This window comes from Ambystoma mexicanum, chromosome 5q (genome assembly GCF_040938575.1).
Source record: "Ambystoma mexicanum isolate Mex_15411 chromosome 5q, UKY_AmexF1_1, whole genome shotgun sequence".
Taxonomy (NCBI): domain Eukaryota; kingdom Metazoa; phylum Chordata; class Amphibia; order Caudata; family Ambystomatidae; genus Ambystoma; species Ambystoma mexicanum.
Genome location: NC_090933.1, coordinates 1,241,536,630 through 1,241,561,550, shown reverse-complemented (window position 1 = coordinate 1,241,561,550; position 24,921 = coordinate 1,241,536,630). Strand labels below are relative to the sequence as shown.

The following is a 24,921-nucleotide window of genomic DNA, read 5'->3' as shown; positions in this document are numbered from 1 at the left end:
AAACTGAAGGGAAGACTGGCAGGAATGCAGTAGAAAGTCCTAATCGAAATGCCCACATTTGATACTAAGTCCAAAGATGCCACAGTGGCCACCTGTGCTTGTAATCAAAAGCTGTAAACTAATTGTGCTGCTTATGAGGTAAGGAAGCACTGCAGTGGATGCAGCCCAAATGATGATCTTATGACTCTTGCTACTGCTGAATTTCGCCATTGTTTAGTATGGCTCTGTTAATGGCTGGAGCGTCCGTCACTGAAGTCGGTTGTGCTAATATTATTGAAATTAAGTCTGTGATTTGCAGGATAACGCACAGTTGTAGGCTTTCCTTGTTTTCGCAATTTTACTTCCTGGTTTCTACTCCACCACTTTTTATACAAAGATCGGCTCCTATTACAAGTGCATAGGGTCGGAGTAGTTGATACTTATTATATGGGCCATTAACCTGCCTATCAAAGTTATGCATTATCCATGTAGATTATTAAAGTATGTTCTCCTTTTCCAGATTACGAGTCAATCAAATGTTGATGGTGAGCACAGTTATAGAGTAAGATCATAAGGAACTGCTCTGAAAAAACATCTAGTTGGAGAGTCTGCAAAAGAATTATGGTGAGTTGACCAAACGGGTACAAAAGTAATTGGTGAATACCCCATTGCTTCTTGGAATCCAAGGATAGACATGTCTTGCATTAAATGATTGAACGATGTAAAAAGAAACCAGGGTGGACGCGAGAGGTGGTATAAAAAGTGAAAAGCATGCCGGTGGATGCAAAATTGAAACCGGCAAGTTTGAAAAGTCTAGAGGGAGTATGGTAATCGGCTGTCAAATAAAGAAAGCAAGATGGAACACAGGAATCCTAAAGAGAAAAACCGAGGACTGGAAAAAGAGTCCAGAAAGAACAATCAGTCCTGTGACCAGAAAAGAGGTGATAAGGTAGACAAAAAAAGAAACCATGTGGATAAGAGAAAACCAGTAATTGAATGTGATGATTTATTTAAGCCTGACTGTTTAATTAAGGCAGAGAATGAAGAAAGAATGAAAAAGAGCAGCCAGGAGAACAAAAATGACTCAAAAGATAGAGTAAAGAAAATGATGAATAACAGAAGTAAAAGTGAATCTGAACATAAACCAAAAAATGAGGAGAAGAAAATGAAACCAAACCGAGAGCGTATGGAAAATGTAATGAGAGGGGGAAATGAGAAAATAAAGGAAAAAAAAGACAGCAAACACCCACACAAGAAACCAATAATCGAGGAAAATGAAATTGGAGAGGATATGGATAGTGAAGAAAAAGAACCAGAGGGAAAGAGTCGGGGGAATGAGATGCGCCTTTTAAATTCAATGTCGCCTGTCAAAAAATGTGAGGAGGCAGACCTAACCTATAGTAAACCAAATCGAGAGGCACCAATTGGGAGTGAAAGATCTGAGATTATGACAAATTCAGAGGAACTAAAGACTGATCTTGATAATCAAATGGGTGAAGAAAAAATTGACTATAAAGTAGAAGAAGCAGATTTTGAGAAGTGCGTGCAAAGGGATGGTGTCAATGAAGAAAAAGACAGGAAAAATGTCACTAATCGTAACATAGAGAATGAAGAACTGGACACAGTGAATTCTATGGTACAATCTGAGATGCTGGGGAAAGAGGAGTATCAAAAAGAAAAGGGAACCAGCAACCACAAAACGAATCCGAAAGATCTAGGTCATTGTGAATACCTGGACGAAGAGAAGCATGAGATAAGTGAGACAGATAAAAGAAACTCTGGAGAAAAGTCAAAAGACAAGAGGGACCATAAAGGTAGAGAAGGAAAGAGACATTCCAAGAAAGGGAAATGGACAGGTCAAGAGGAAGAGAGGGCAACAAGTAAAAGTGTGAATGAACACCATGCAAAGACTGTGAAGGAGGAAGGCAAGGAAAAAAAGCATAAAGGAAAGGAGAATGGCACCGAAACTTTGGAAAAAGATCTATTGAGAGAAAAAAGAAAAGACAAAGGACTTAAAGAGAAAAAGGTACCTGCAAATGGGGACAAAGAAAACTCCAATCTTGATGAAAAAAGCAATCTTTTAGAGGGTGAAGAGAAACCTGAGAAACGGGATGTGGCACCAATTGAAAAAATGCCCCAAATCAAGGAAGAAAATGGATGGGAAGGAGGGCAAGAACATTTCACAAAGTGTGAAACTGAGCATAATAAAGATGTTATGAATGTTAATATTGAAAATATGAAAAAGGAGGATGATCGATTAGATCATAAGAAATGTAATGGCGAGGAAATACCCATTGAAGGTGAGATTGAAGAGGGGTCACCAAGTTTGGACAGTAGCAAAAATATAAAGGAAGAACTGGAATGTGCATTTGAAGCGTCCCAGATAAATAAAGAGCAAACTGATGCAGAGCATAAAGTACGTGAGAAAAAGAAAAGCAAAGAACATGGTACAATGAAAGAAAAGGGTGAGAGGGAAGAAAATGAAGATACAAGCCAGTCAAAAGAGGTTAAAGAAGGGAAGGAGAAAGTGAAAAAGAACAAGAGTAAAGACAAGGAAAAACCAGAGAAGAAACATGCTAAAGAGAAAAAATCTAAAACACATGACAAATTGAAGATAAAATTGTCATATGAAACGGAAAGGCATAAAAAGAGAAAGCGAGAAGAGGATGCTGATCGACATATTAAAGAGAAAAATGAAATGGACAGCGATAAGGAAGAGAAAGTAAAAACCAAACGCAAAAAGGACCATGATAACAATTCTCGCAAAAGAAAACTAAAAGAAGATGGAGAAATTGAAGCCAAAAAAACAAAGACTGAGACAAGCGCCAAAGTAAAGAAAGCTGATGAAGAGCAGAAATGGAAGTGGTAAGTTTTATAAACCCTATCAACACCATTCTTAAAAGTAGAGATGTAAAATTCTAGTACCGCTTGTGGTGGAAACAGCAGTGTTTCAGGGAGCTCCTGCTCTTTTTCTTCAGGCACTGAATTGTAGGAGAAAATTCGAGGAGTAAGAAACTCACTTTAGAAATTAGAATTTAAGCTATCTTTCTTGGGCCTTGATGAGTTTTTAGTTGTAGCAGCCTAAACCGAGATGGAGGGGAAACAAAAATCATTAATGCTTCGGAAGTATAATCTGTTTTTTAAATGATCAACGGAGATATACCCGAGGCACCAATATTATGTAAATTGTTGATTGCAATTTTAATCTCTTTCTAATTTACACATGATAAATGAAATGTCAATATGGGGTTTAGAGATGTATAAGCAGGAGCTTAGTGCGGACAAGAGTATCTTTTCATTGAAAAGGCAGACTTGAGAGAAAACCAACTCTTAGTTTAAGAATAAATTGGCTCTTAATATTCATTTTGTACAGCAAAGCATATCGCATTGGGTTTGGTGCATACCTGCAAAGGTGCCTGTCAGCAATATTTGAAGAGGGGCCATTTGCTTTGTCATTCACATTTTGTAAAGGTTTTGAGCAATAGGACCATTACAGATTGTTTTTAATTATGAGAGAATTCAGCGTATACAGGAAGAAAAGGTTGTGGGAAGCCAGTGGGGGGAGGCACAGAGAAGGTGGCCGTTCTTTGAGCCCTGGAAAAATGGAGCGCCAGTTCACCCCCTGGTTCAATGATGTGGGAAAACTTGGCCACCACCACAAAGATGACTCTGCTACCGAACCCACTTGTTTGTCAGTTACTGTTTTGGGGCACAACTGGACGTTGTTTGAGGAGTGGCCTTTGCGCTCCGTGCCCCCAGATGGCGTGATGCAGATGCTGCAACCAAGGGAATTGAACAGCTGTGTGACCAGATTCTAGGGTGTCGTCCTTCTCTGGGGCAGCAGGGGAGCATGTCTGCTGATAAAGAATCCCACTGATAGTTGTGGCTTCCTATCCTACTGCTGACCACTTCAGTCTACTGGGGAGCAGGGGAGTGGGGGGGGGGGGGTGGTTTAACGTTGAGATGTGTGCCACTTGGAATGACACTGGAATAGTGGTGCTGTGTTGAGGATGCTTTATATCCTTGCAGGTCCTGGACACCTTCCTTTTTAGATACAGTACTTCACTATTAAATAATGTATTGGTGTGCATGCTACAGCAGACCCACTGTGTGACTCTGGTGGAGGCGGTTGTAATTTGAGGACCCCAATACTATTTGTGTTGTCACCTCACCTGGGATCTGGCTCAAACTTGCCAATAGTGCTAAGGAATCGTCCCTTCTGAGCTTGACCACATTCTGGTCTGGTCTGGGGGGTTTGGGGGAGAGGGTAGTATTACTTCAAGTGCCTGCGATAGGTGCGGTATGACTTTGCAGCGATATTAAGGAGAGCTCTGTCCCCTCTTACACTTTCTTTTCTGTGGAGGGTCTAGTATTTGCCTTGTTGCTGACAACCACTTAGTGTGACACTGAGATGGCACTTCTGCCTCAGCAGAAGTGCACTGTTAGGGAATCTAATCCCTTGTCACCATATGTGTTGAATGAGCTAGAAGAGCAAAATTGACCTGGTGATGAAACTTAATAGAGAGTTAAAGTCTTGAGTAAATGGATGCTCAAAGAGAACAGAAAGAGAAATGTAGAGCAGCTACGAAACTGGGCATCCAGGGAATATTGGCTGAAATACGAGCATTTAGATCGTGCATAGCTGCTAAGATGATTGGATTCATTTATCACCTGGGCAGGATGGAGGAAAGAGTTGGTTTTCGAAACCTCACGTGGAGACCTAGAGACTGTAAAAACCAAAGAGGACAAATGCATGGAAGACCTGGAATAATGGGACGATGAAATTGCCCTAACTCCAAACTGGATGATATTTAAAGCAGATGGGAGGTGTAAACTGTGTTTAGAGAAGGATGGGTGGATCCCGGGAAAAGTGAAGCATATGGTACAGGACTTGGGCAACCATATTTGCTTGGCATATGGAGGGGAGGGAAGGAGATGGTGCTGGACAATGCTCGTGAAGGTGTGAAATGGAGAGGGTCCTAAATCCATTGTGTTGCTACTATTATCGTAACAGGGCGGTGATTCGTGTGTGGCTGTGTGAAAACAAGGAAATAATATGAGGCAGGGTAACCAAAAAGGAAACACACCAAACCAGGTTACAAAGGAACATACAAAGTACTTTATTTTATACTGAATCCAGTTACAAAAGAACAGAACAAAATTCAGATAGCTATCGACCCTCAGTACAACACAGCGAACTCCAGCGTGGTTCGGTGTGCTCAGTGAGTGCAAATATTCATTGAAACAGTCAGGCTTTTATACATTTCTCCAGCCTGTTGTCCAGCCTTTCTGCAGGTTAACCATTCCATAAATAAGTTACTGCTCTAGGGTCCCTTGCCAGGTCAAATCTAGTTCATCTTAGGTTTATATATTAACAAGAGGAAATGGTAATAATGTATGCTCTAGGCCTAACATTACAATGCAGGATTTAATTTATACAATATAGTTAAGCAGGTGTTCTCATTCAATTATAGATCAGTTTCGGTGATACAGGTAATCCATTGCACACAGGTCAGCAGAAGGACAAGGTCTCAGCTCATGACCCTAACAAGTGGCCTGCAGGCAAGTTATACATTAGCTGTACAGAGGTCATGACAATCGAGTTCTGTTCTGAATAACGTAGGCTACCATTTTAGCTCACATGGTGACTTTATAGAGCAAGAAAACCTAAAATGGGGGCTTGACCCAAAATGACAGTTTACATGGTTTCTAAGGTCAGGACCTTGCAATGCGAGTTTATTCACATGTAGTTTATAAGCAGCTTGGCGTAGGCCAATATACATATATTCATAGCAATAGAAGGCACGATATAATTTCTAGTTTGACAAACCCTCCTTTTGGCCTATGCCAAGTGCTAAACTACTTCTGATCTCCCTGCAAATAACTCCATGTGTCATCGTCCATACACCCTGAATAGCTGTCAGAAATATCTATCGCCATTAGATCTTTTACTAAGATCTCTTTCAGTACATACTCCTTAGAGGTTTTATCCGGGGCATACAGTTTATGTCCTATTGTACCTATCGCCTGAGCGCAATATCCCCCTAGCATTGAACATATACTTGGTAGACATTGGATACAATAACAAAGGAATAGCAGAATTCCCAAAATAATCAGCAAGACTGAAAGCACTTTCCAACCGCAAGAAGTCCCAGAACCAAGCGCGAAGATCCCAATTTCCCTCGGGAACATGCACTTCTGAACTAAGAATGTGCAGATTCTGTATTGCCTTAAAAATAGTTGGGGAGGAATCCGGTACGAAAACACAGCAAGCGGACCCCACTAGTTTACATACTCCACCACGTTCAGCCAGAATGACATCTAATGCCATCCGGTTCTGGAGCGCTACCAATCTGATCGCTTTCTGCTCTAAAGTCATATTATAGAGTATATCTGTGGTCCGGTTGATGGTTCTCTCCAGTACTCTCGCTAGTTTCCTGATATCCTCGGAATTCGCTATCTGCCCAAAGAATGGAAGGAATGATTTCGCTACATCTCCTAAAACCTGTGCTGGAGTGTCGCCATTCTCGTCCTGCTGTGGACGAGCCTTCGAAACCTCTACAGTACTTGCTATAAACACCCCAGGTAACAAGATTCCTAGATAACAAGTTCCCTGCCAATCCGTGGGCAACCATGGAAATGCTACATTACCGCAAACAAAATAGATAGGTTCGCCTACATACAAAGGTCTGTCTTCCCCAGTCAAATTTGCAACGTTGGCACAACCTTTAAAATCTCCCATTGACCGGGTGCCATTCCTCTGTATGCAGAAAGAAACTGAATCGGGGCTATGGTTAACAGTATAAGATGGAGGCACGGCATCCTTATTGCCTATCGGAGCCATTTTAAAGGAAATCAAAGATTGGAAAGGACGAGACAGTCTATCAGAAGGCCTAATAGAAGCAATATTGAGCTTACTCCTATTTGCAAAAAGCGAGCATCCCAGGGGAGTCAGAACACGTTTCTCAAAACTATTCAAATTAGTGCCATCAAAGTTCCCCGAGATGCTATCGTTCCATCGGCCAAAGAACAGTGCTCTAAGTGAAGCATAACAAGCAGTTGTCAAAGGTAAAGGGTGAATATACCAACCTAGCCCCTTATCCCCATGTTGCGGTAAATGCGACCAGATCCAACAATTGGTTCTGTTAAAAATTGCATGGGTAGCATTCATAATTAGAAATAGTGTTATTTTGATAATTCCGTCTATGCAAAAGATCTCTAGGTGACAAGGTATGTAGTTGCACAGAAGGAGTGGGAACAACAGTTATATTTTCAACAGGTAGGAAATCATTCAAAGCGTACATTCTCTCCAAATACCAAAACCCACAACCAACAGTTACTAAAAGTCCTGTGATTATCACCAGTAGACAACAAAACGTTTTCTGGGCCCCCATACATATCTGCTCATTGTCTCTCCTAGTCACATTTTTGTCCAAAAGTTCAGTACGAACGGTAGCGGATGCGGGCATTGTCGTCTTCAATCGAGAAACACCAATTGTTCGTTTGCTGGCGACTCCGGTCGCGCATCTTCTTAATGTCTTTTCCCACAACCCTTAGCCAGCAGAACCCTTTATGCAATTGGGCCAAAAAAAGGCAAGCCCTCAAATTCTTTCAATTGTACAGCAAGAGCCGTATTGCAAACCGATCTCCTTGGGTGGAGATTATACTTCACAGTTTCCGGTGCAAAAGAATCAGCAGACAGGATGTCGTCACTTCCCACAGGAGGTGGCGAGTCAACGGAAGTTGGATCAGAAGATGGATGATCCACAAACGATACAGTGGGAGAGCAAGGAGGCAAGATGGCCGTTTTGTCGGGCCTTACAACTTCCGGAACGGCCTCCGATACTCTCTCTCCACCGTCTGCCGTTTCGGGTACGTTGGTTTCAATGTCGGAAAGGGGTTCTGCGTCTTCTGTATCGTATGGCACTGGGTGTGGGATCCGTTTGGTGTGGCTGCCGTGGATCCAGTGGTGACGTCCTCCTACCCGCACCGCAGTCTCAGTGACCAGGAGCACCTGGTAGGGGGCCTCTCCAACGTGGTGCGAGGCAAGACGCTCTATCGAAGGATTTAACGAGGATCCAATCCCCTGGTCGTAGACTGTGACCGGGGCCCTCGTACCTCACCGGCAATGCCTCTCGCACCTGGTGATAAATTGAAAACAGGTTTTTAGTCAATTGGTTACAATAGTCGGAGAGAAGTACATTTCCTACATCGCGCAATGCGCAGCTTTTAGGCAAACCCCAAATATTAGCAGGTCTCCCCACTACCACCTCAAAGGGAGAGAGCCCAGTCTTAGTTTGAGGGGTTGTCCGCATTGAAAGTAACACGATCGGTAAGGCGTCCGGCCATTTTAGTTTGGTGCCGGCACACGTCTTAGTGAGCTTGTTTTTTATGATACCATTGTGTCTTTCCACTAATCCGGCGCTCTGAGCATGTCTGGCCGAATGGAATTGTTTGTCAATTTGCAATGCCGTACATATCTGTAGAATTAAAGCAGCGATAAAATATGGACCATTATCCGACCAGATAACTCTCGGCAAACCGAACCGTGGGAAGAATTCCTTTAACATGGTCTTTGCAGTGGTCATGGCTGTAGCGTCTTTAACAGGGAAAGCCTCGACCCACTTACTAAAGGCGCAAATGACCACAAGGACATATTTTAGATTGTTACATCGCTCCATTTCAATAAAGTCAAAGTGAATCACTTCAAACGGGACAGAAGGAGGCCCAAAGCTACCTCTTGGAGTTGCTGTCCCCTTTCCCACATTGTGTTGTAGGCAAATCATGCAATTTTGGACATAATGCTGGGCAATTTTTGAAATCTTCTCATTTACCCAGACTTTCTCTAACATTCTCGTGATCTGTTGAGCGCACACGTGTGGGACCGTGTGCCATGGTAACCATCATTACTGTATAGGCATTGGGAAGCAACCATTTCCCTTCAACCATGTCCACCCAACACCCATCATCGAGTTTCCCCAAGCCCTCAGCCCACCTCTTGGATTCTTCTAATGTGGCATCGGCTTGGATATCCCGTACAGACCCAACACCCTCATCCATTGCATAGGCATCTACAGTCTCCCTTGAAACATACATCTCCGTGAGGAGATCAGAGGCAGTTTGTCTAGCTATTTGATCAGCGAAAGCATTCCCTTTCCCTACATCTATAATCTTGCAATGTGCTGCGCACTTAATGATTGCTAACTGACTAGGGAGCGCAAGCGCTGAAAGCAATTGTACTATCAGGGAGCCATGTTGGATCTTGGTGCCATGCGAAATTAAAAACCCTCTCTCTGACCAAAGTCTCCCAAAGTTGTGAGCCACCCCAAAGGCATACTGGCTATCAGTATATATGTTTACTGTTAGCCCTTCGGAAAGCTCACAAGCTCGAGTCAATGCTATAATCTCTGCGGCCTGCGCAGAGTTATGCGTAATTCTCTTGGTCTCCACAACCGCACTCAATGTAGTGACTGCATAAGCAGCTGTGGATGTACCATCCAGTAGTTTGAAGCAGGAGCCATCACAAAACAACTCCCCTTGTGGGTTATCCAAAGGAGTGTCCCTCAAATCAACTCTGCCTTTTGTATCTTGTTCAGTAGTATACAGGCAGTCATGTGACTCTTCGTCACCGCAAACAGTATTTTGCGGGAAAGGTAGGAGTTCAGCCGGATTAAGAACACAGCACCTCCTAATTTGAATGTGGGGAGCAAACAAGATTAATTCATATCTTGTCAGTCGTGCGGAAGTGAGGTGTTGCGTTTGGGTTTTGTTCAATAGAATATCTACAGAGTGAGGCACCATCATGGTTAAATCATGGCCTAGGGCCATTCCCTCACTCTGTTTTACAGACGCAGCAGCAGCAGCAGCGGCAGCGCGCAAACATCTTGGCAAAGTGCATGCAACAGGATCAAGGGCGGAAGAGTAGTAACCGCATGGCCTATTGTTCCCACCATGTTCCTGCGTTAATACAGCCAAAGCACATCCATCACATTCATGCACAAACAACACAAAGGCCTTCTCATAGTTCGGTGTGCCCAAAACTAGCGCCGAACATAATGCAGTCTTGAGCAACTCGAATAAATGTTGATGCTCCGTATTCCATGGCAATGGCGAAGAAATACCCTTCTTCGTCAAGGCCAACATCAGTTTTATCACTAGTGAGAAGTTTGGGATCCATAACCTACAATAAGAAGCCATACCTATCAAGGCTCCAACTTCCTTTTGTGTATTTGGGACAGACATGCCAGAAATGTTTTATTCTTTCAGGTGTCAATCTTCTTCCCTCCTTTGACAGGAGATAGCCTAAATAGGCGACCTCCTGGCAACAATATTGAAACTTTTTAAGCAAAGCTTTGTGACCATGCTTAGCTAGATGGATGAGCAACAACACAGTGCCCTCTTTACAAGAGCTCTGAGTCAGCGGCTAAAAGCAAATCATCAACATATTGAAGCAACGTACAAGTAGAGGGCAATCCAAGGGTATCAAGCTGCTCTTTCAAAGCCCTACTATAAATACTAGGACTCTCAGTATAACCTTGAGGTGCACGAGCAAATGTGAATGAGCGTCCCCCTAAGGTGAACGCGAACAAGTATCTACTATCCTCATGTATAGGAATACTGAAGAAAGCATTCTTTAGGTCCACAACACTGAAGTGAGTAGCCGTAGCTGGAATCGTGGTTAATATTGTCGTCACATCAGGCACAATTGGAAATTGCAGAGCGACGACTTTATTAATGGCACGTAAATCAATTATAAAACGAAATGGAATTGCATTATCACCTTTTTTGTACACGGGTAAAATCGGACTATTGCACAAACTTCCTGCAATCTCCTCAATCACCCCACGATGCACAAAATCGGAAACAATGCTCTTCAAAGCTCGCTCGCCTTCAACTGAGATCTTCTACTGTGGAATACGGGGCAGCTTAATTCCATGTTTCAAAACTATTTTAACAGGCTCAATCTGCAAAACACAGACATCATTGTCATCAACTGCCCACAAACACTCTGGTACATTACTGAATTCTAGCGGCAAAGGTCTAGTCAAGAATTGCGAAACAGAACATTGCTGTGGTGAAATCGTCAAACGCACTCCATCAGAAGAACAATGAATTACCGCATTTAATTCCTTCAACAGATTCAACCCCAGCAAATTCTCTCCACAATTCGAAGTCAAGAGAAATGGACAGTGGTCCGTAAAGGGACCCAAAGAAATAGGTACCGGTGAAGAAACCGGACAAACAACTGGTGTGCCAGAAAACCCTACAGAAACATTGGTTTGCCCTAACAGTGGAATGTTTGGAACCCGAGAATGATCAATGGAGCACTTCTGTGCTCCAGTGTCTATCAAAAATTGATGTTTCCTACTTCCCACTACCATTTCAACGTAGGGACCTTTCTTAACGGGAATAGGTGTAGGTTCCAAACCCTGCTTCGGGCAATCCTAACGAAACAAAATATCATCAAAAGGAAGCTCTTCAGATAGATATGCAGCAGAAGGATGATCAAATATGTTTCTAGTATCCACACTCGAAGTCTGATTATCCTGTGAAAAAGGTTGTTGGGGATTCTGCGAAAGCTGGCCTCTACCAGGGCCACCTACACCCGGGCGACCTCTGGATCGTCTACCCATATTTCCAAATGTGTTATTCGACCTCTGTCGAAGGACGGGGCATTGTGCACGCCAATGACCCTCCTGGCGACAATAGGCACACTGGTTAATATTCACGGGACCCAAGGGCACATTCCCTTGGGGAACATACTGACCTTTAATCTGCGAACTACCCCCTCTGGGGCCTCTAACAATTTGCTGTAACAATACTTTAGTCTTCAAATCACCTTTTCTCTTCTCGACTCTATCTTTTTCATTATTGACACGGTTCTCGTAGTACTGAGCCATGTGCAGTACTTCTGATTGGGATTTCGCCTGCCAAGCGCTCTCAGAAGACATCATTTGTGACTGGATGTCAGGCAGCAATCCACGTACAAATTTGTCCACAAATAATCTTTTCCCAGACTCTGTGCCTAAGTCTTGTCCACAGAAATCCGAGAATACCTGTTCGAACCGATTAAAGAACTCGGTAGCACCCTCAGATTTTCCTTGGACACAGGCCGTAAACTTGTCCCAAATAATTCTTTTCGGGGATTATAGTTTTCAGTTTTGCAATGATTCTGTCAGGCAAAGTTAGTATCACCTGAGGTGGTCTCTCACCAGCTGGCCTTTCCCCATCAAGCCTAACTATGTTAGGCCATGTATCTCCCAACCCTGGTACATCGTCTATAGTTCTAACTTGTGTCCACAAATCTACAGGCAGGAGTACAGGGAATATCAAATCAATGTCGCCTAGGGTAAACACTGAGGACTGCAAAACGGACTCTATCTCTTTATAGAACCCTGTCGGATTTTTCCTAATGTCAGGAATAGTTTGTCTAATAGTATTCACTTCCTGTCGTGAAAACGGGACGTGAACAAACTGCGATACATAATGTGCAGGAATGTCCACAGCAGGTGTACCTGCTGCAGCATTAGCAGGAATCTCAACCTTTGGGACAAATGTCGGAGGAACCTCTCATAGGCAACTGAGATGTAGGCAACTCTGAACGCTTACTAAGCAACAGAGCTAAGTCGAGCGCTAAAGCAGTTGAAGTGTCAAGTGAAAAAACTCTTATAAATGCTCAATAACTCTGGGACGACTAACCTTTCTCTTTAAACAATCATCCTGCAGGTACTCTACCATTACCTGTATCACTTTCCTCTGCATTTCTAGCGTATATTGACTGTATGTGCCATATACCTCAACTGGAGTTATCGATATGTCTGAAATCCATCTAATCGCATCTTTTGTACAAATTCGCGCCTCCTCAGATGTCGATTTACGACACAGAAGAAATTGTTTCTGTACATACATACTTTGTTCTTCGTCATCCTCATTCTGTAACCTTTCCAACTCGTTTCTATACTCCAATATCCTCTCAACATGCTCATGTACCTTCTCCACAGTGTCTCTTGAAAACGCTAAAGTATTCAGGTCCCTCAACCCTTGTGGGAGGTCTGCATTATTTAATTTAACCCACATTACACCTAAATGAATCCCTAAACCTTCAATGAAAACATTTTTCTCCGAAAAATTATCCATATTAGAAAGTGTGGCAAGAACATTAGCTCGATCATCTCTCTCCATACAATGCTTAGCCCATGCAAACAATTCCTGTTTCTTTTCTGTAGGAACAGTATTACGAGTAACAATCCTCGACCACGCACCCTGATCAACTACAAGCGGTACAGAACTACTTGGGAGTGAGGGTGCAGGCAAATTCAATGGAGGTACTATTACTGGTGCAATGGGAAGAGGCAGAGGAGCAGGTGGAGGAACAACAACCGAAGGAATAGGAACAACAGGTTGAGCAGGAAGAGCAGGAATAACAGCAGGAAGAGGTACAGCAGGAGGAAGAGGAACATACGGAGGTGGTGCAGAGGCACCAGGCCTTCCTTCATTTAACAATTTGTCGATAAACTCATCAGAAACATGAAGATCTTTAGAAGGATAGATTTTCTGAATACCGAGTGAGAAAGCCCTGTCCATATTCCTAACCGACTCAGACTGTTTGTCCTGATCATATAACAACGTCTTTTCAGCATTTGTTTTATGACGGCGCACATGTTTTTCCCAACTTTTAAGCTGCTGCAACGCTTCTCTTTTCCAATTTTGCAAAACATCAAATGCTGCAGGTCTGGCCTTCTTTTTTAACAAGACTGACTCTAAATATTCAATACGAGAGATCTCAAAACTACCATTGACTGGCCACTGAAGTTCGGAGGCATATCTGGTATGTCTGTGCCAAATTTTATTAAATACTACACTTCCAATGCTATGCTTACAGTACATAGTACATGCCGGTGACCCCTCCTGTGGTGCCGGATGGCTAAATTCCAAAGATTGTCTATCGCTGCGGAATAATGCCCTAAAGCAGCTAGACAATTTCCCAGGCATTTCTCAAATACTCTGTTACCTGGTCAATAATTGTGTCTGCAGATACAATGCGCCAAATTCAAATTGTCAGGGTTGAATTAAGAGTCGGGTAACGACTCACCTGACCAAACCTAAGGAGGACCGATCGGTTTACAAAGGACTTACCTAACGAATTTTACCTTGTGTATGGTGATTTCGGCAAATCTGCCCGCCTCAAAAAATTGATCCTCGTCAAGATGCCGTCTCAGACCACACGGCTATCGTCCAGGGAACGGATCGTGCAGCGCTGTTGAGGTGTCGCGTCTCGTTCAGTTGGGTCCGTTATGTCACACCGTCCGATCCCGGTCCGATAGCGTGCGTCAACCTTCAATAATCCGGCATCAATCTTGAGGGTCCCTATTCCGGGTGCCAACTGTGAAAACAAGGAAATATGAGGCAGGGTAACCAAAAAGGAAACACACCAAACACAGGTTACAAAGGAACATACAAAGTACTTTATTTTATATGAATCCAGTTACAAAAGAACAGAACAAAATTCAGATAGCTATCGACCTTCAGTACAACACAGCGAACTCCGGCGTGGTTCGGTGTGCTCAGTGAGTGCAAATATTCATTGAAACAGTCAGGCTTTTATACATTTCTCCAGCCTGTTGTCCAGCCTTTCTTCAAGTTAACCATTCTATAAATAAGTTACTGCTCTAGGGTCCCTTGCCAGGTCAAATCTTGTTCATCTTAGGTTTATACATTAACAAGAAGAAATGGTAATGTATGCTCTAGGCCTAACATTACAATGCAGGACTTAATTTATACAATATAGTTAAGCAGGTGTTCTCATTCAATTATAGATCAGTTTCGGTGATACAGGTAATCCATTGCACACAGGTCAGCAGAAGGACAAGGTCTCAGCTCATGACCCTAACAAGTGGCCTGCAGGCAAGTTATACATTAGCTGTACATAGGTCATGACAATCGAGTTCTGTTCTGAATAACATAGGCTACCATTTTAGCTCACATGGTGACTTTATAGAGCAAGAAAACCTAAAATGGCGTCTTGACCCAAAATTTACAGTTTACATGGTTTCTAAGGTCAGGACCTTGCAATGCGAGTTTATTCACATGTAGTTTATAAGCAGCTTGTTAGCAGCTTGGCGTAGGCCAATATACATATATTCATAGCAATAGGAGGCATGATATAATGTCTAGTTTGACAGCTGAAGGGAGGCAAAAGGGAGATCCAAGGAACTAGAATAAGAAGCTTCAGGATTTATCCATCTCGACTCTGGATTTTCCTCAATTATGGCTGCTTAATAACTGGCTGAGAGAAAGTCATAAAACCTAGGTCGAGCTTCACATTTGCTCTAGTATTTGTGAGGAATAGCGTGAACTACAACTTGCGAGAATGGAACGACATCAAGAATGTCGCATCTGAGGTGGTGGAAGAAGGCGAGCGAGGAAAGAAACTTGTGGATGGAAACACTGGAAAATGCAGGTAAAGGTAGTAATGTATGCCCCCCCAGGCGGAGAACGAAGGTTAGGGGAGCAGTCATGTCTAGGAAGCCAAATAATCCACCTCCTAAAAAGGAAGCAGAAAAGGGACACATGGCTGTTTGTGATGCAGGACATGTTTGATTTATGTATTGAGTGCTTCTGTTCTATTATGCAGGTATTTCTGACTTGAATATGGTTGCATTGATTGACACTGTGCATTTAATTTTCAATGCTTTTTCTTGTGCAAGTTGGGGTTTGCAATGGTGTTGTGAGCCAGGTGCTAGATCATTCTTTTATTTTTTCACAAAGGTTATTTTCATTGTGTTTGGTGTAGCGGATTGTTCATTTTTATTTTTTCCAATAAGTTTTTATTAACCGCTTTTCATTGAAACACATGTGCATAAGAAACCAGTAACAGAAAAATAGACATCTTCGGATTGTTCATTTTGAAAGGGGTGTTAAGACTCCTATTGAAGACCCTTCCTTGCTTTGCTGTCATTAGAGATTTTATAGGAGTGGGTTGGAATAATGGGATGATCCCACTGTGAGATAGAAGTTTGATTATGTTCATTATGCCACATTTGAGGGGAGCTTGGTGGAGGTGTGCGTTAATGTCCTTTTGCATATGTTTCCCTTTTCTGTCTGGTTTCTTACCCTTTTGTGGTCGTGATGGTGAACCTCAAACATTTTGCCCTTCATGCTGGTTGGTATTGTTGCATTTCTTCCTCGACATGAAAATGTAAAGTTTAGGTGATTTTGGTAGAATGTTTTTTTTTTTTAATGTAAATGTAGATTGCACCCATGAACATACCATACTGTACCTGGACACAGGTTTAATGCATGAATTGACCAACAGTGAAAAAGAAGTTAAAGAGCACTCTGTAAGGCCTTCAGGGAAGTGTGTGATGAGGCTTAGGCACACAAATGGAAAGCGGGGAGTGGAAAACAAAGATGCAACGAATGCACAGAAAACCACAGATCTATGCAGCATTGACATAAAACAATTGTTTTCAGAGTAGTGGTCTGGAGATCTTATGCATCAACCAAACACTGAAGAGCAAGTCCAGGAACTCATTTGGGGATCACACAGAGGAACTACAATTAAATTCCATGGATGAACAGGAAGCAAATTAAGCATCGTTTGACAGGAAATGGCAGATTTGAGAAGTCTGACAATTGGGCAAACCGAGGCATTCTGAACATTTTTAAGTCGATTGAGCTGGTCCTCTACCATCCTACAATAAATTGAGTTGACCTAATCCATTCTGGAATTATTCAAGACATTAACTACCCTAGCGTGGTCCTACCTGGGCTGAAAATTGAGAATCTGCTCAAGAGTGAAGCCTAAAAGAGGCAGATTTCGCCACTTCAGGGACTTGATGGTTTTGGCCTAGAACTAATTGCCAAATGCAGCCCAGAATGTTTACTTTATCCACATAAAGCTGTTAGCCGATCAAAGAGTAAAGGGGATTAGGGAACTGGGGACCTGCAGGGGATTCTTAACCAAGTGTTTGGGATCTAGTAACATAACTTCATTCTTGGAGGAATTGAACTGGAGTATATTTAGGACCTTCCATTTGCTCACTTCACTCATAAGTCTAATAACCGATCCTTGAGATCAAAGATTTTAAAGTTTAGTTGAATATCATTGTCATGTGAATGGCTATAGAGACCTCATTTCTGCTAATCAGTTGATTATGATTGCTAAACAGTAAGTGGGGGAACAAATTGGATCTTGTGGGACTCAGCACATTAGTGTGGTTTCTAACAAAAGGATACCTATTTTTGTTCTCCGCTAGTTTTGATCTGTCAGGAAAAGCAATTAAGGGCAGTGCCCTGCCAACCTACAGAAACCTTAAACTTGGCAAAATAATTTCCTGATCAAGGCTGCCAAGGTCGATCATCATTAATGGGGATGAATACCAATCATCCACTTTCATTAAAATATCATCCCATTCAATGGATGGAGCAGTTTCCTTGCCATGTTGGTAAAAACCTGACTGTAACACGTCAAAAGCTTGCTTTCTTCCAAAGATGTTTGTAGCCAACAGCTTTTTAGAAATATTTGGCCATCTAGCTTATAACGGTTATTGGGTGATATTTTTTCTTGACACACAGATAATGAAAACATTTTTTTTTTTTTAGGAGAGTATTGTGCAGGTTGGCTCACTTAATAATCTTCAAGACCTAGACAAACTCTAAGATTTCAATTCTCCACAGAGAAAGGTTGAACTTTATTGTTTAAGTTTAACTTCCAATTCTTATTGCTTGGTATTTTGAGAGCTGTTGAAGAAAAGCCTATCTTCATCAAAGGGGATTGAACAGGGGAAGTGGCTACTTTGGCGTCAATCTATTGCCCAAAGTAGAAATAGCTAGGTTTGTTGGATAACTGCAGTCCTCAACTGGATCTGTTTGTGGAGGGTGGAATATTGGGAATCGGCCAAAAAGCCTGAATGTGGGAATTAGCCGAATTTCAGCTGTTCGGAAATTCTGAGAGGCCGAAAAGTTCAACGAAATGACGTGTTCAGTGCTGGGGGCTACAGGGGTGTCCTCCACACCTTGGCTCACTATATTGTGAACGGGGGAGTCCCCTGCAGTCGATCACAAAACAAATGACAAAGCTAAAACGAGGGAGTGAAGCCTTGGGTGGGTGCTAATGTCAGGCATCAATCTAGTGTGTACAGTGGCCTTGAAGTATCTTCTTAGCCCTTGTCTGCAGCACCAGGTGCACATTAGGTTAGAGATGTAGACTGTATTGCTTTTATTTCCTAATCGGCAATTATTGCAACTTCATGCTCGCTAATGTGTGAGGAGGAGCCCACATGAAAAAAGATGGACAGAAGAGGCTGGTACCATGGCCTGGCAGCCCTTATGGAGCAGGTAGCCTATGTATAGGGTCATGCCAACCAGCCATTCGGATTTGTAACCTTTGTAACTTGTGTCACTGATGGTGTGCACCCTTTTTGAAGTGTTTCTTGTACACGTTTTGGCAAAACGTTCCGTGGCAGCAGACTGCTTTGCTGGTGAAGTTCTATTTTTGAGGGAAATAAGCTTTGTACTCTTTGCAAGAGGTGTGCTGGGTCTTTTTCCCCTAGTGGGTTTGTATGCTTTTCTGGTGTGAGCGTTTAGGGGTTTCACCGCATGGTTGAGACATGGTATCCCCATTTTTTTGTCATGCATCTTTTCCTTTTGCTATGAACAGGGGGAACCCACACAATCTAGAAACCAATTTTGCCAACTTTATGGAATCATCTACAATTCTACTTCTCCCTCAAAACCTGTTTTTGCTTATTCAGAGTCATAAATCATTTGTCACATCCTCAAAATCCTGGGAAGAAGAGCGAATGGCGCAAAAGAGATCACAAGCTCAATGAGCTTGCTACTGTTTCCTGGCACACATCTGTGCCTGTGAAATGTAAGCAGCCCAAACCAAGAGACATTGACACTTGCTGTGGCGAGTGGCTCGTGGATGGGGAGAGAGGTTGCAGAATGAAGAGCTGCAGAGGGAACGCCAGGAGCCAGTGAGGGGGCGTTCGCAGATGGAGAGAAGCAGTGCACCACTTTCTGAAGCCGGTTTGTCCAGCAGAAGTCGCAGGCAACCAGCAAGCGAAGAGAAGGAGGCTGCAAAGAGAATGCTGGAGTCCTACGTTAGCAGACCGCAAGAGATTGAAGCAACACCAGTGAGTCCACCTTGAAGCATAGGGAACCACGGGCCATATTGGTGAGTATGCCACGTGCAAATACATGAAAAGCCAATTCCAGAAATACAGTGGACATATTTATGAGAGAATTTAAATTGCAACTAAACCCTCTCCTAATGTGCAAAATGAGTTTTCCAACAGTAATTGGCAGAGTTTGCTAATTGAAATGTTCTTGATTAGCAAACAAACCCATTTGATTAGCTATGTTGTAGTAACATTTGTACTACCACCAGAAGTTACTTGTACCATACAAATGAACAATGCAGCAGTTTTGTGTACCAATTAAGTAAGACATTAATGAGGTAAGTCAGACCTTGCAAGGTCTTTAGAATTTCACTAGACCTGCAGGTCAAAAAACTTAGTTTACCCAGTCGACCAAAGAGAAATGCATTAGATCCATGGGAACGGTTCACAGCACAATTAAATGTGCTTTCTAAAAAATTGCTTTACATCACCGCAATCCCACTTTAGTTTAGCAACACCTTACTGAAGAGGCCAGCCCTACACAGAGAAACATTTATTTGACATTTACTATAAAAAAGTAAAGTTTTAAAGTTTCAAACATCCCCTTAAAATGGTACTGGCTCTTCTTAAAATCTACTAGAGTGTCAGTTGGTGAAAATACTTTGTGAGCCCTTGATGAGTGTCTGTAAAAGGTTAGCTGCTTGAATGGACACAAATAGATATGATAAGGCTTTGGAAACACTTTGGCCAGCTCTCTACTGCAAGTACTAATATATAATGTAATCATAACCCTAGAGCAAAGTGAGCTTTGGAGAACTACTTTGATGGTAGTGTAGTAGATCTATAGATGTACATACTGAATGGAACTATTGATCTATGCATACACATCTTGTTGGCGTTGTCTATTGATCATGTAAGAGGAAAAAAAGTAAAGAGACTAAGCAGAGTGGATAGTGTAACGGGCAGAGAACCGGGTAAGCTAGACGGAATATTGTTAGTAGCCATCTCACTTTCAGGGCAGCTGGTATAAAGCAACAGGCTGCTAAAACGATGTCGAGGAGTACGGGATCAGTTCGTGAGTTGAGCACAAGTTGCAAGCTGCATGTAACCAACCAGTTAAAAAACAAGGTGTGCCATCAAAAGGATTTTGGTGTTTGATTATGTACATTTTGAAAAGTGTCCACTCGTTAATATGATACATCTTCCCCAACAAAATGAAATATAGTTAATACACTAACCTACACTTCACTGTAAAGCATGGAGACAAGGCAATTAATTGTAAAATAAATTAAAAACCTCTTGCTTGCATACTCACAGGCCTGTGGCACATTAGGGTGGAGGAGGCTGCTGCATTAGCCCTTTTGAAATTGGAGTGAACAGAGAAAAGAGGCTTGACGGAGCCCTGAAGGCAAGAGGAATGCAGGGCGGTCTGTGCTTTCATTCAACAGGGTGACTTAAAGAGCTAGGTTTGCTACACAAGTGCCAATTTAATGATCAAACCTACAGAATTGCATATATGCCTTGAATGTGTGAAGTACAAACATTTTGAAGAACAGTGAAAGGATAACCTATTTCAGGGAAACGTTATCCAACTTATATGGACTTATGGGAGCCGGCAAAGGCTTCAAGTGTATTGAAACAGAGGTTCTTGCAGGAGAATAAACTAGACCATTCAAGTGTGTGTATCTGAAGTCCTGGCAGGAGAGTATACCAGGCAATTGAAAAGACTTCATTAAGAAAGAAGAAACAACGTAATCTGAAATTGTTAAACTAAACCGTGAGCAAGTGTGATAGAAGGCCAAAGAAGGCCCAAGGAACTATTGTTTGTTAAACTTCAGTAGTAAAAAGGAACCTGGGGAGGGGAGTTAGCCTCTGGAACAAGATCCCTTGAGAGACTCCAAAGAGCTATTGTGTGGATAAAGCCTCAATGAGCAAGACAGAATCCAGGGGAAAGGGGACTACTCTCTGGAACCAAGAACCCTCTTCTCAGAACTTTTTCTTTGACTTATTTATTTTTTATGAACACTTTTTCCAAACCTTCCAAGGTTAAAGACTTTTCCCTTTTAGTATAGTTTATAGGTTCCGGCCCAAATAGAAGGTTTTGACTCGGGGCATTTTTTTTTTTTGACATCCTGACACAGACCGATCCTTAGCTTTTGGTTTAGGAAGCAAATTCCTCTTGGAGTAGGGGCAGAAAGGCCTTTTCCCAACCCCTTTTCTTTTAATGAAAGTCTTTAACCAAAAACGTGGCAGTCTTGTCTCTGGCTTTAATTTCTGACTCATGTCACCCCCCACGCATAGAGGAAACGCTGACACACAAGATGATCCGCATTCTTTGTTCCGTGCTTACTGTGAACGTGTTCTCGACTTGAGGACTGGTGGACATTCCTAGACCAGAATTTCCCCCAAGCGACTATTGTCCCTGGTAACATCAGAATGATCAAGGCCCGTTTTTCAAAAAGATGTCTTGCCAGAAACAAGAAAACCGTTGGCAGAAGCCACCTTCTGGGATGCGTATAAAGATTGAGTCTAGTTAGACTGCTTTCTTCTCGGGACTTACCACTAAACAGGTCTGCAACCTTAACAGTAATAGCGGCTCCTACACTTTATTGTAGTCTATCTTCAGATGGAGCAGATTTTCCTTCACCATAAGCATAAGCAACAGAGTGTTTTGTGTATGCAGAAACTGTTTCACACGGGAGAAAAAAATCAGTTATTATAATCCACTATTTGCATTATGGATTATCAAATTCTATATAAAAGAGCAACCTGATGCCGACAAACCCTACTCGAAACGACTACAGTTATCACAATTATTTCATCTCTTTAATCGCTCAAAATGTCATCAGTAAAAATACTCTATATTCCAACTCGCGTGACTGCAAACTAAACCTATATTCTACATGTCATTTATGTATACATATATGTGAATCATCATGAGAAGTTCTTCTAATGATAGTGCTGAATTGAAACCTTGGTGTACAACCACCCATAGACTTATTTTGAATCATATTCCTTAAGCCGATCATTATCCGATGATTCTTTCTCTCCTCCTACTGGTTTTGACACACACCCAAATGTTACTCACATCTAGGCAGGATATTCATTCTGGATTCAAAAAGATGTAAAATGTTAGGTAAAACTTAAAATGATTTAGTTTTTCTTATCGTTGAAACTACAGAATTAGTGGTCCCCCTGTATACATAAAGGTGTTTGATTCAGTCAATTAAAGGTCTGCATGTACAATTCTGCGTTAGTATATTTTAATGTGAAAGCTACTTTTAGTTCGGATGAGGCCTTAAACCATAGGGTTAGAGTTGGCGTTTTATTTTCGCGAGCTAATCAACTCATAGTTCAGCCTTTATTTCTTGCAATTAGGTTATGAGAGCACCATTCTTGGTAGGATTTTCTCCCAAATCATGTGTCTATTGATTGTACCATGACCAAAATGATGGGTGTCCCCTTCATCATGGGCATCAGGGAAATAACCATTGAAAAAACGCAAAGAATGATGCCTCATGGAATTGTAATTCCTTCCAATTATTTCATATTCAGGACTCAAGACAGTAATGAAAGGTGTGTTGGGTCAGTGTAAACCATTAATTCATTACAAAAATAATCTGTATTTTTTATTTTAAGGTATGCATTTAAAATTCCAGAAAAATAAAGTACAAATCCTTCTTTCTTATGAACAATTTATATTTCTAAAAACACCTTTTTCATATGTATACAAAAAGCATATTAAGAAAGCATTTTCAATATGCAAGAAACGGTATCCATGTGCAAATACATATATAGAAAGTATTCGCTGTGCAAGAGAGGCAGTGTATATGTGCAAGTACGTATATAGAAAACTATCACTATTAGCATCCAGCATCATCTCCACTATATTAGTGTCAATTTATGACCACTATAAACCAAGTCAAATCCAATCTTTTTCACAACTGTGACTCATTAAAGTGTAAGATTTACAAATGAGTTACGGTTGTGAAACAGGATTTGTAGGAGTTTTAAATGCATACCTTAAAATAACAAATAGTTTTTATAATGAATTAATGGTTTCCATTGACCCATCACACCTTTCATTACTGACTTGAGTCCTGATTTATGAAATAATTGAAAGGAATTCGCTCCATGAGACCTCATTCTTTGTATTTACCAGACCTCAAAAACAGACTGAATTTTGAAGCGTTACAGCAATAGGCACTTCTTTGGGCACTTTTTTATTTGTTTTCATAAACTCACATTGTGTACATTCAATTAACATTTCCCTAACCCACCCCCCCTTCCCCAACTATGGTCTAGAATTCCAGTCTTAAAGAAAGTTTCATTAGGAGTGTACAATGTCCATTATTCTAATGTTATGTGGGCACCATTGTTGCATATAGTCACTCTGTAGGTGCGCTATTATCTGTCCCCAGTCTTTCTTAAACTCCTCCTGGGCTCCTTCGAGTTTGTAGGTTACCCACGCCAGAGATACAAAGTTCCAGACTTTCTGCAGCTATTCGTAGATCGTGGGTGCCGGTTTATTTCTTCCATTGCTGGGCTATCGGAAACCATGCTGCTATTACAAGGATCATGAAGCCCATTTTCTGTGCTTTATTGGAACTTCCCGGGCCTGGATCCCGCATCCCACCCATCCAAAACCTTTCCCAAGCTGCTCCTTTCCTTGTACCATCTCGCCCACCCGTTCCCTCACTGCCTCCCAAAATTGTTATATATCTGAGCAGCTCCACCATATGTGCTTCCAGTTTGCCTTATCTGCGCACCCCCTCCAACACCTTTCTGGAGTCTCTGGGGACATAGCATGAAGTCTCTCAGGCGTGTCGTGCCATTGGAGCAGCAATTTTGCCACATCTCCCGTAATTGTATTGAGCGTGACTTTTGGGATGAGTCCCCATGTATATTCGCACTGTTTTTGTTTCCCCTAATGTCTTTTCCCATTTCACCATATAGTTCGACCGTACGTCCTCTCCCTGAATGTTCAAGAACCTATAAAGGTTTGAAACCAATTTCCCAGAGCCCGTGTTTGTTGTCATGTACATCTCAAAGGGTGTCGGTTGTCTAGTGGCTTCCTGCCTTAAATGGGGGGCCACTAACCAATGACTGAGCTGGGTATACGTTTTTTTTTTCAATCTTAGTTACATTTTTTAACTGTAACAATAACAAATTACAGCAATGCATAGCGTGATAACCCGTCTCCCCCCCCCTCTCCCTGTGATTCAGCTGAAAATCTTCATTCAGCCATGCAGTACACTTCGACATTATAATATAGTACTCTAAAGGAGCTCAGAAAACAGAGCGGAGGAATCAGGAGTGTCTCATCTGGATTTAGTCCGATTAAGTTAGCAAAAAATGTATGTAGGGCCCCCATATATCTGGAGGTCGTGCGTGAAGGGGTACATTTCTGATGAAATTGGTTTCCATGTCATGGCAGTATGTTACGTTTTGGAGCCATTGTTGTAGTGCGTATACCGTCTCATTGTTGGGCAGAATTACGGCTGCCTTTAAACGTGGATAAAATGACGAAAAATGATTCCAAGATGGCCGCCGGGGTGAGGAGACACATCTGAGCTGCGCTCCATCTGGGCCGCCAGAAAAAATAGCACAATTAATGCAGCAGAAGCGACCAGAATAGGCGGAACACCCCCCACCCCCTTGCATCTATAGAACTCCCCCAGCGAAATCGCCACGGCCCCGAACCTTCGTTTGCAGCGGATCGGGAGCAGAGAACGAGCATGAGCAGCCCCTCCCCCATCATGGGAGACTGAAGCCCTCCCGGGAGCCGGAGAGGAGAGAAGCAGCCGGGGAGGAACAA

General features: G+C 42.2%; 1 protein-coding gene across 1 annotated transcript in view; it reads left to right on the top strand.

The window, feature by feature from the left end:
* Positions 1-505: 505 nt before the first annotated feature.
* TOP1MT (DNA topoisomerase I mitochondrial) overlaps positions 506-24,921 on the top strand; it is a 1,647,637-nt gene continuing 1,623,221 nt past the window's right edge. The window contains exon 1 of the mRNA XM_069621749.1: positions 506-2,844. Coding sequence (XP_069477850.1) covers positions 836-2,844 — 2,009 coding nt within the window. The 5' untranslated portion in view covers positions 506-835. The remainder of the gene's footprint in view (positions 2,845-24,921) is intronic.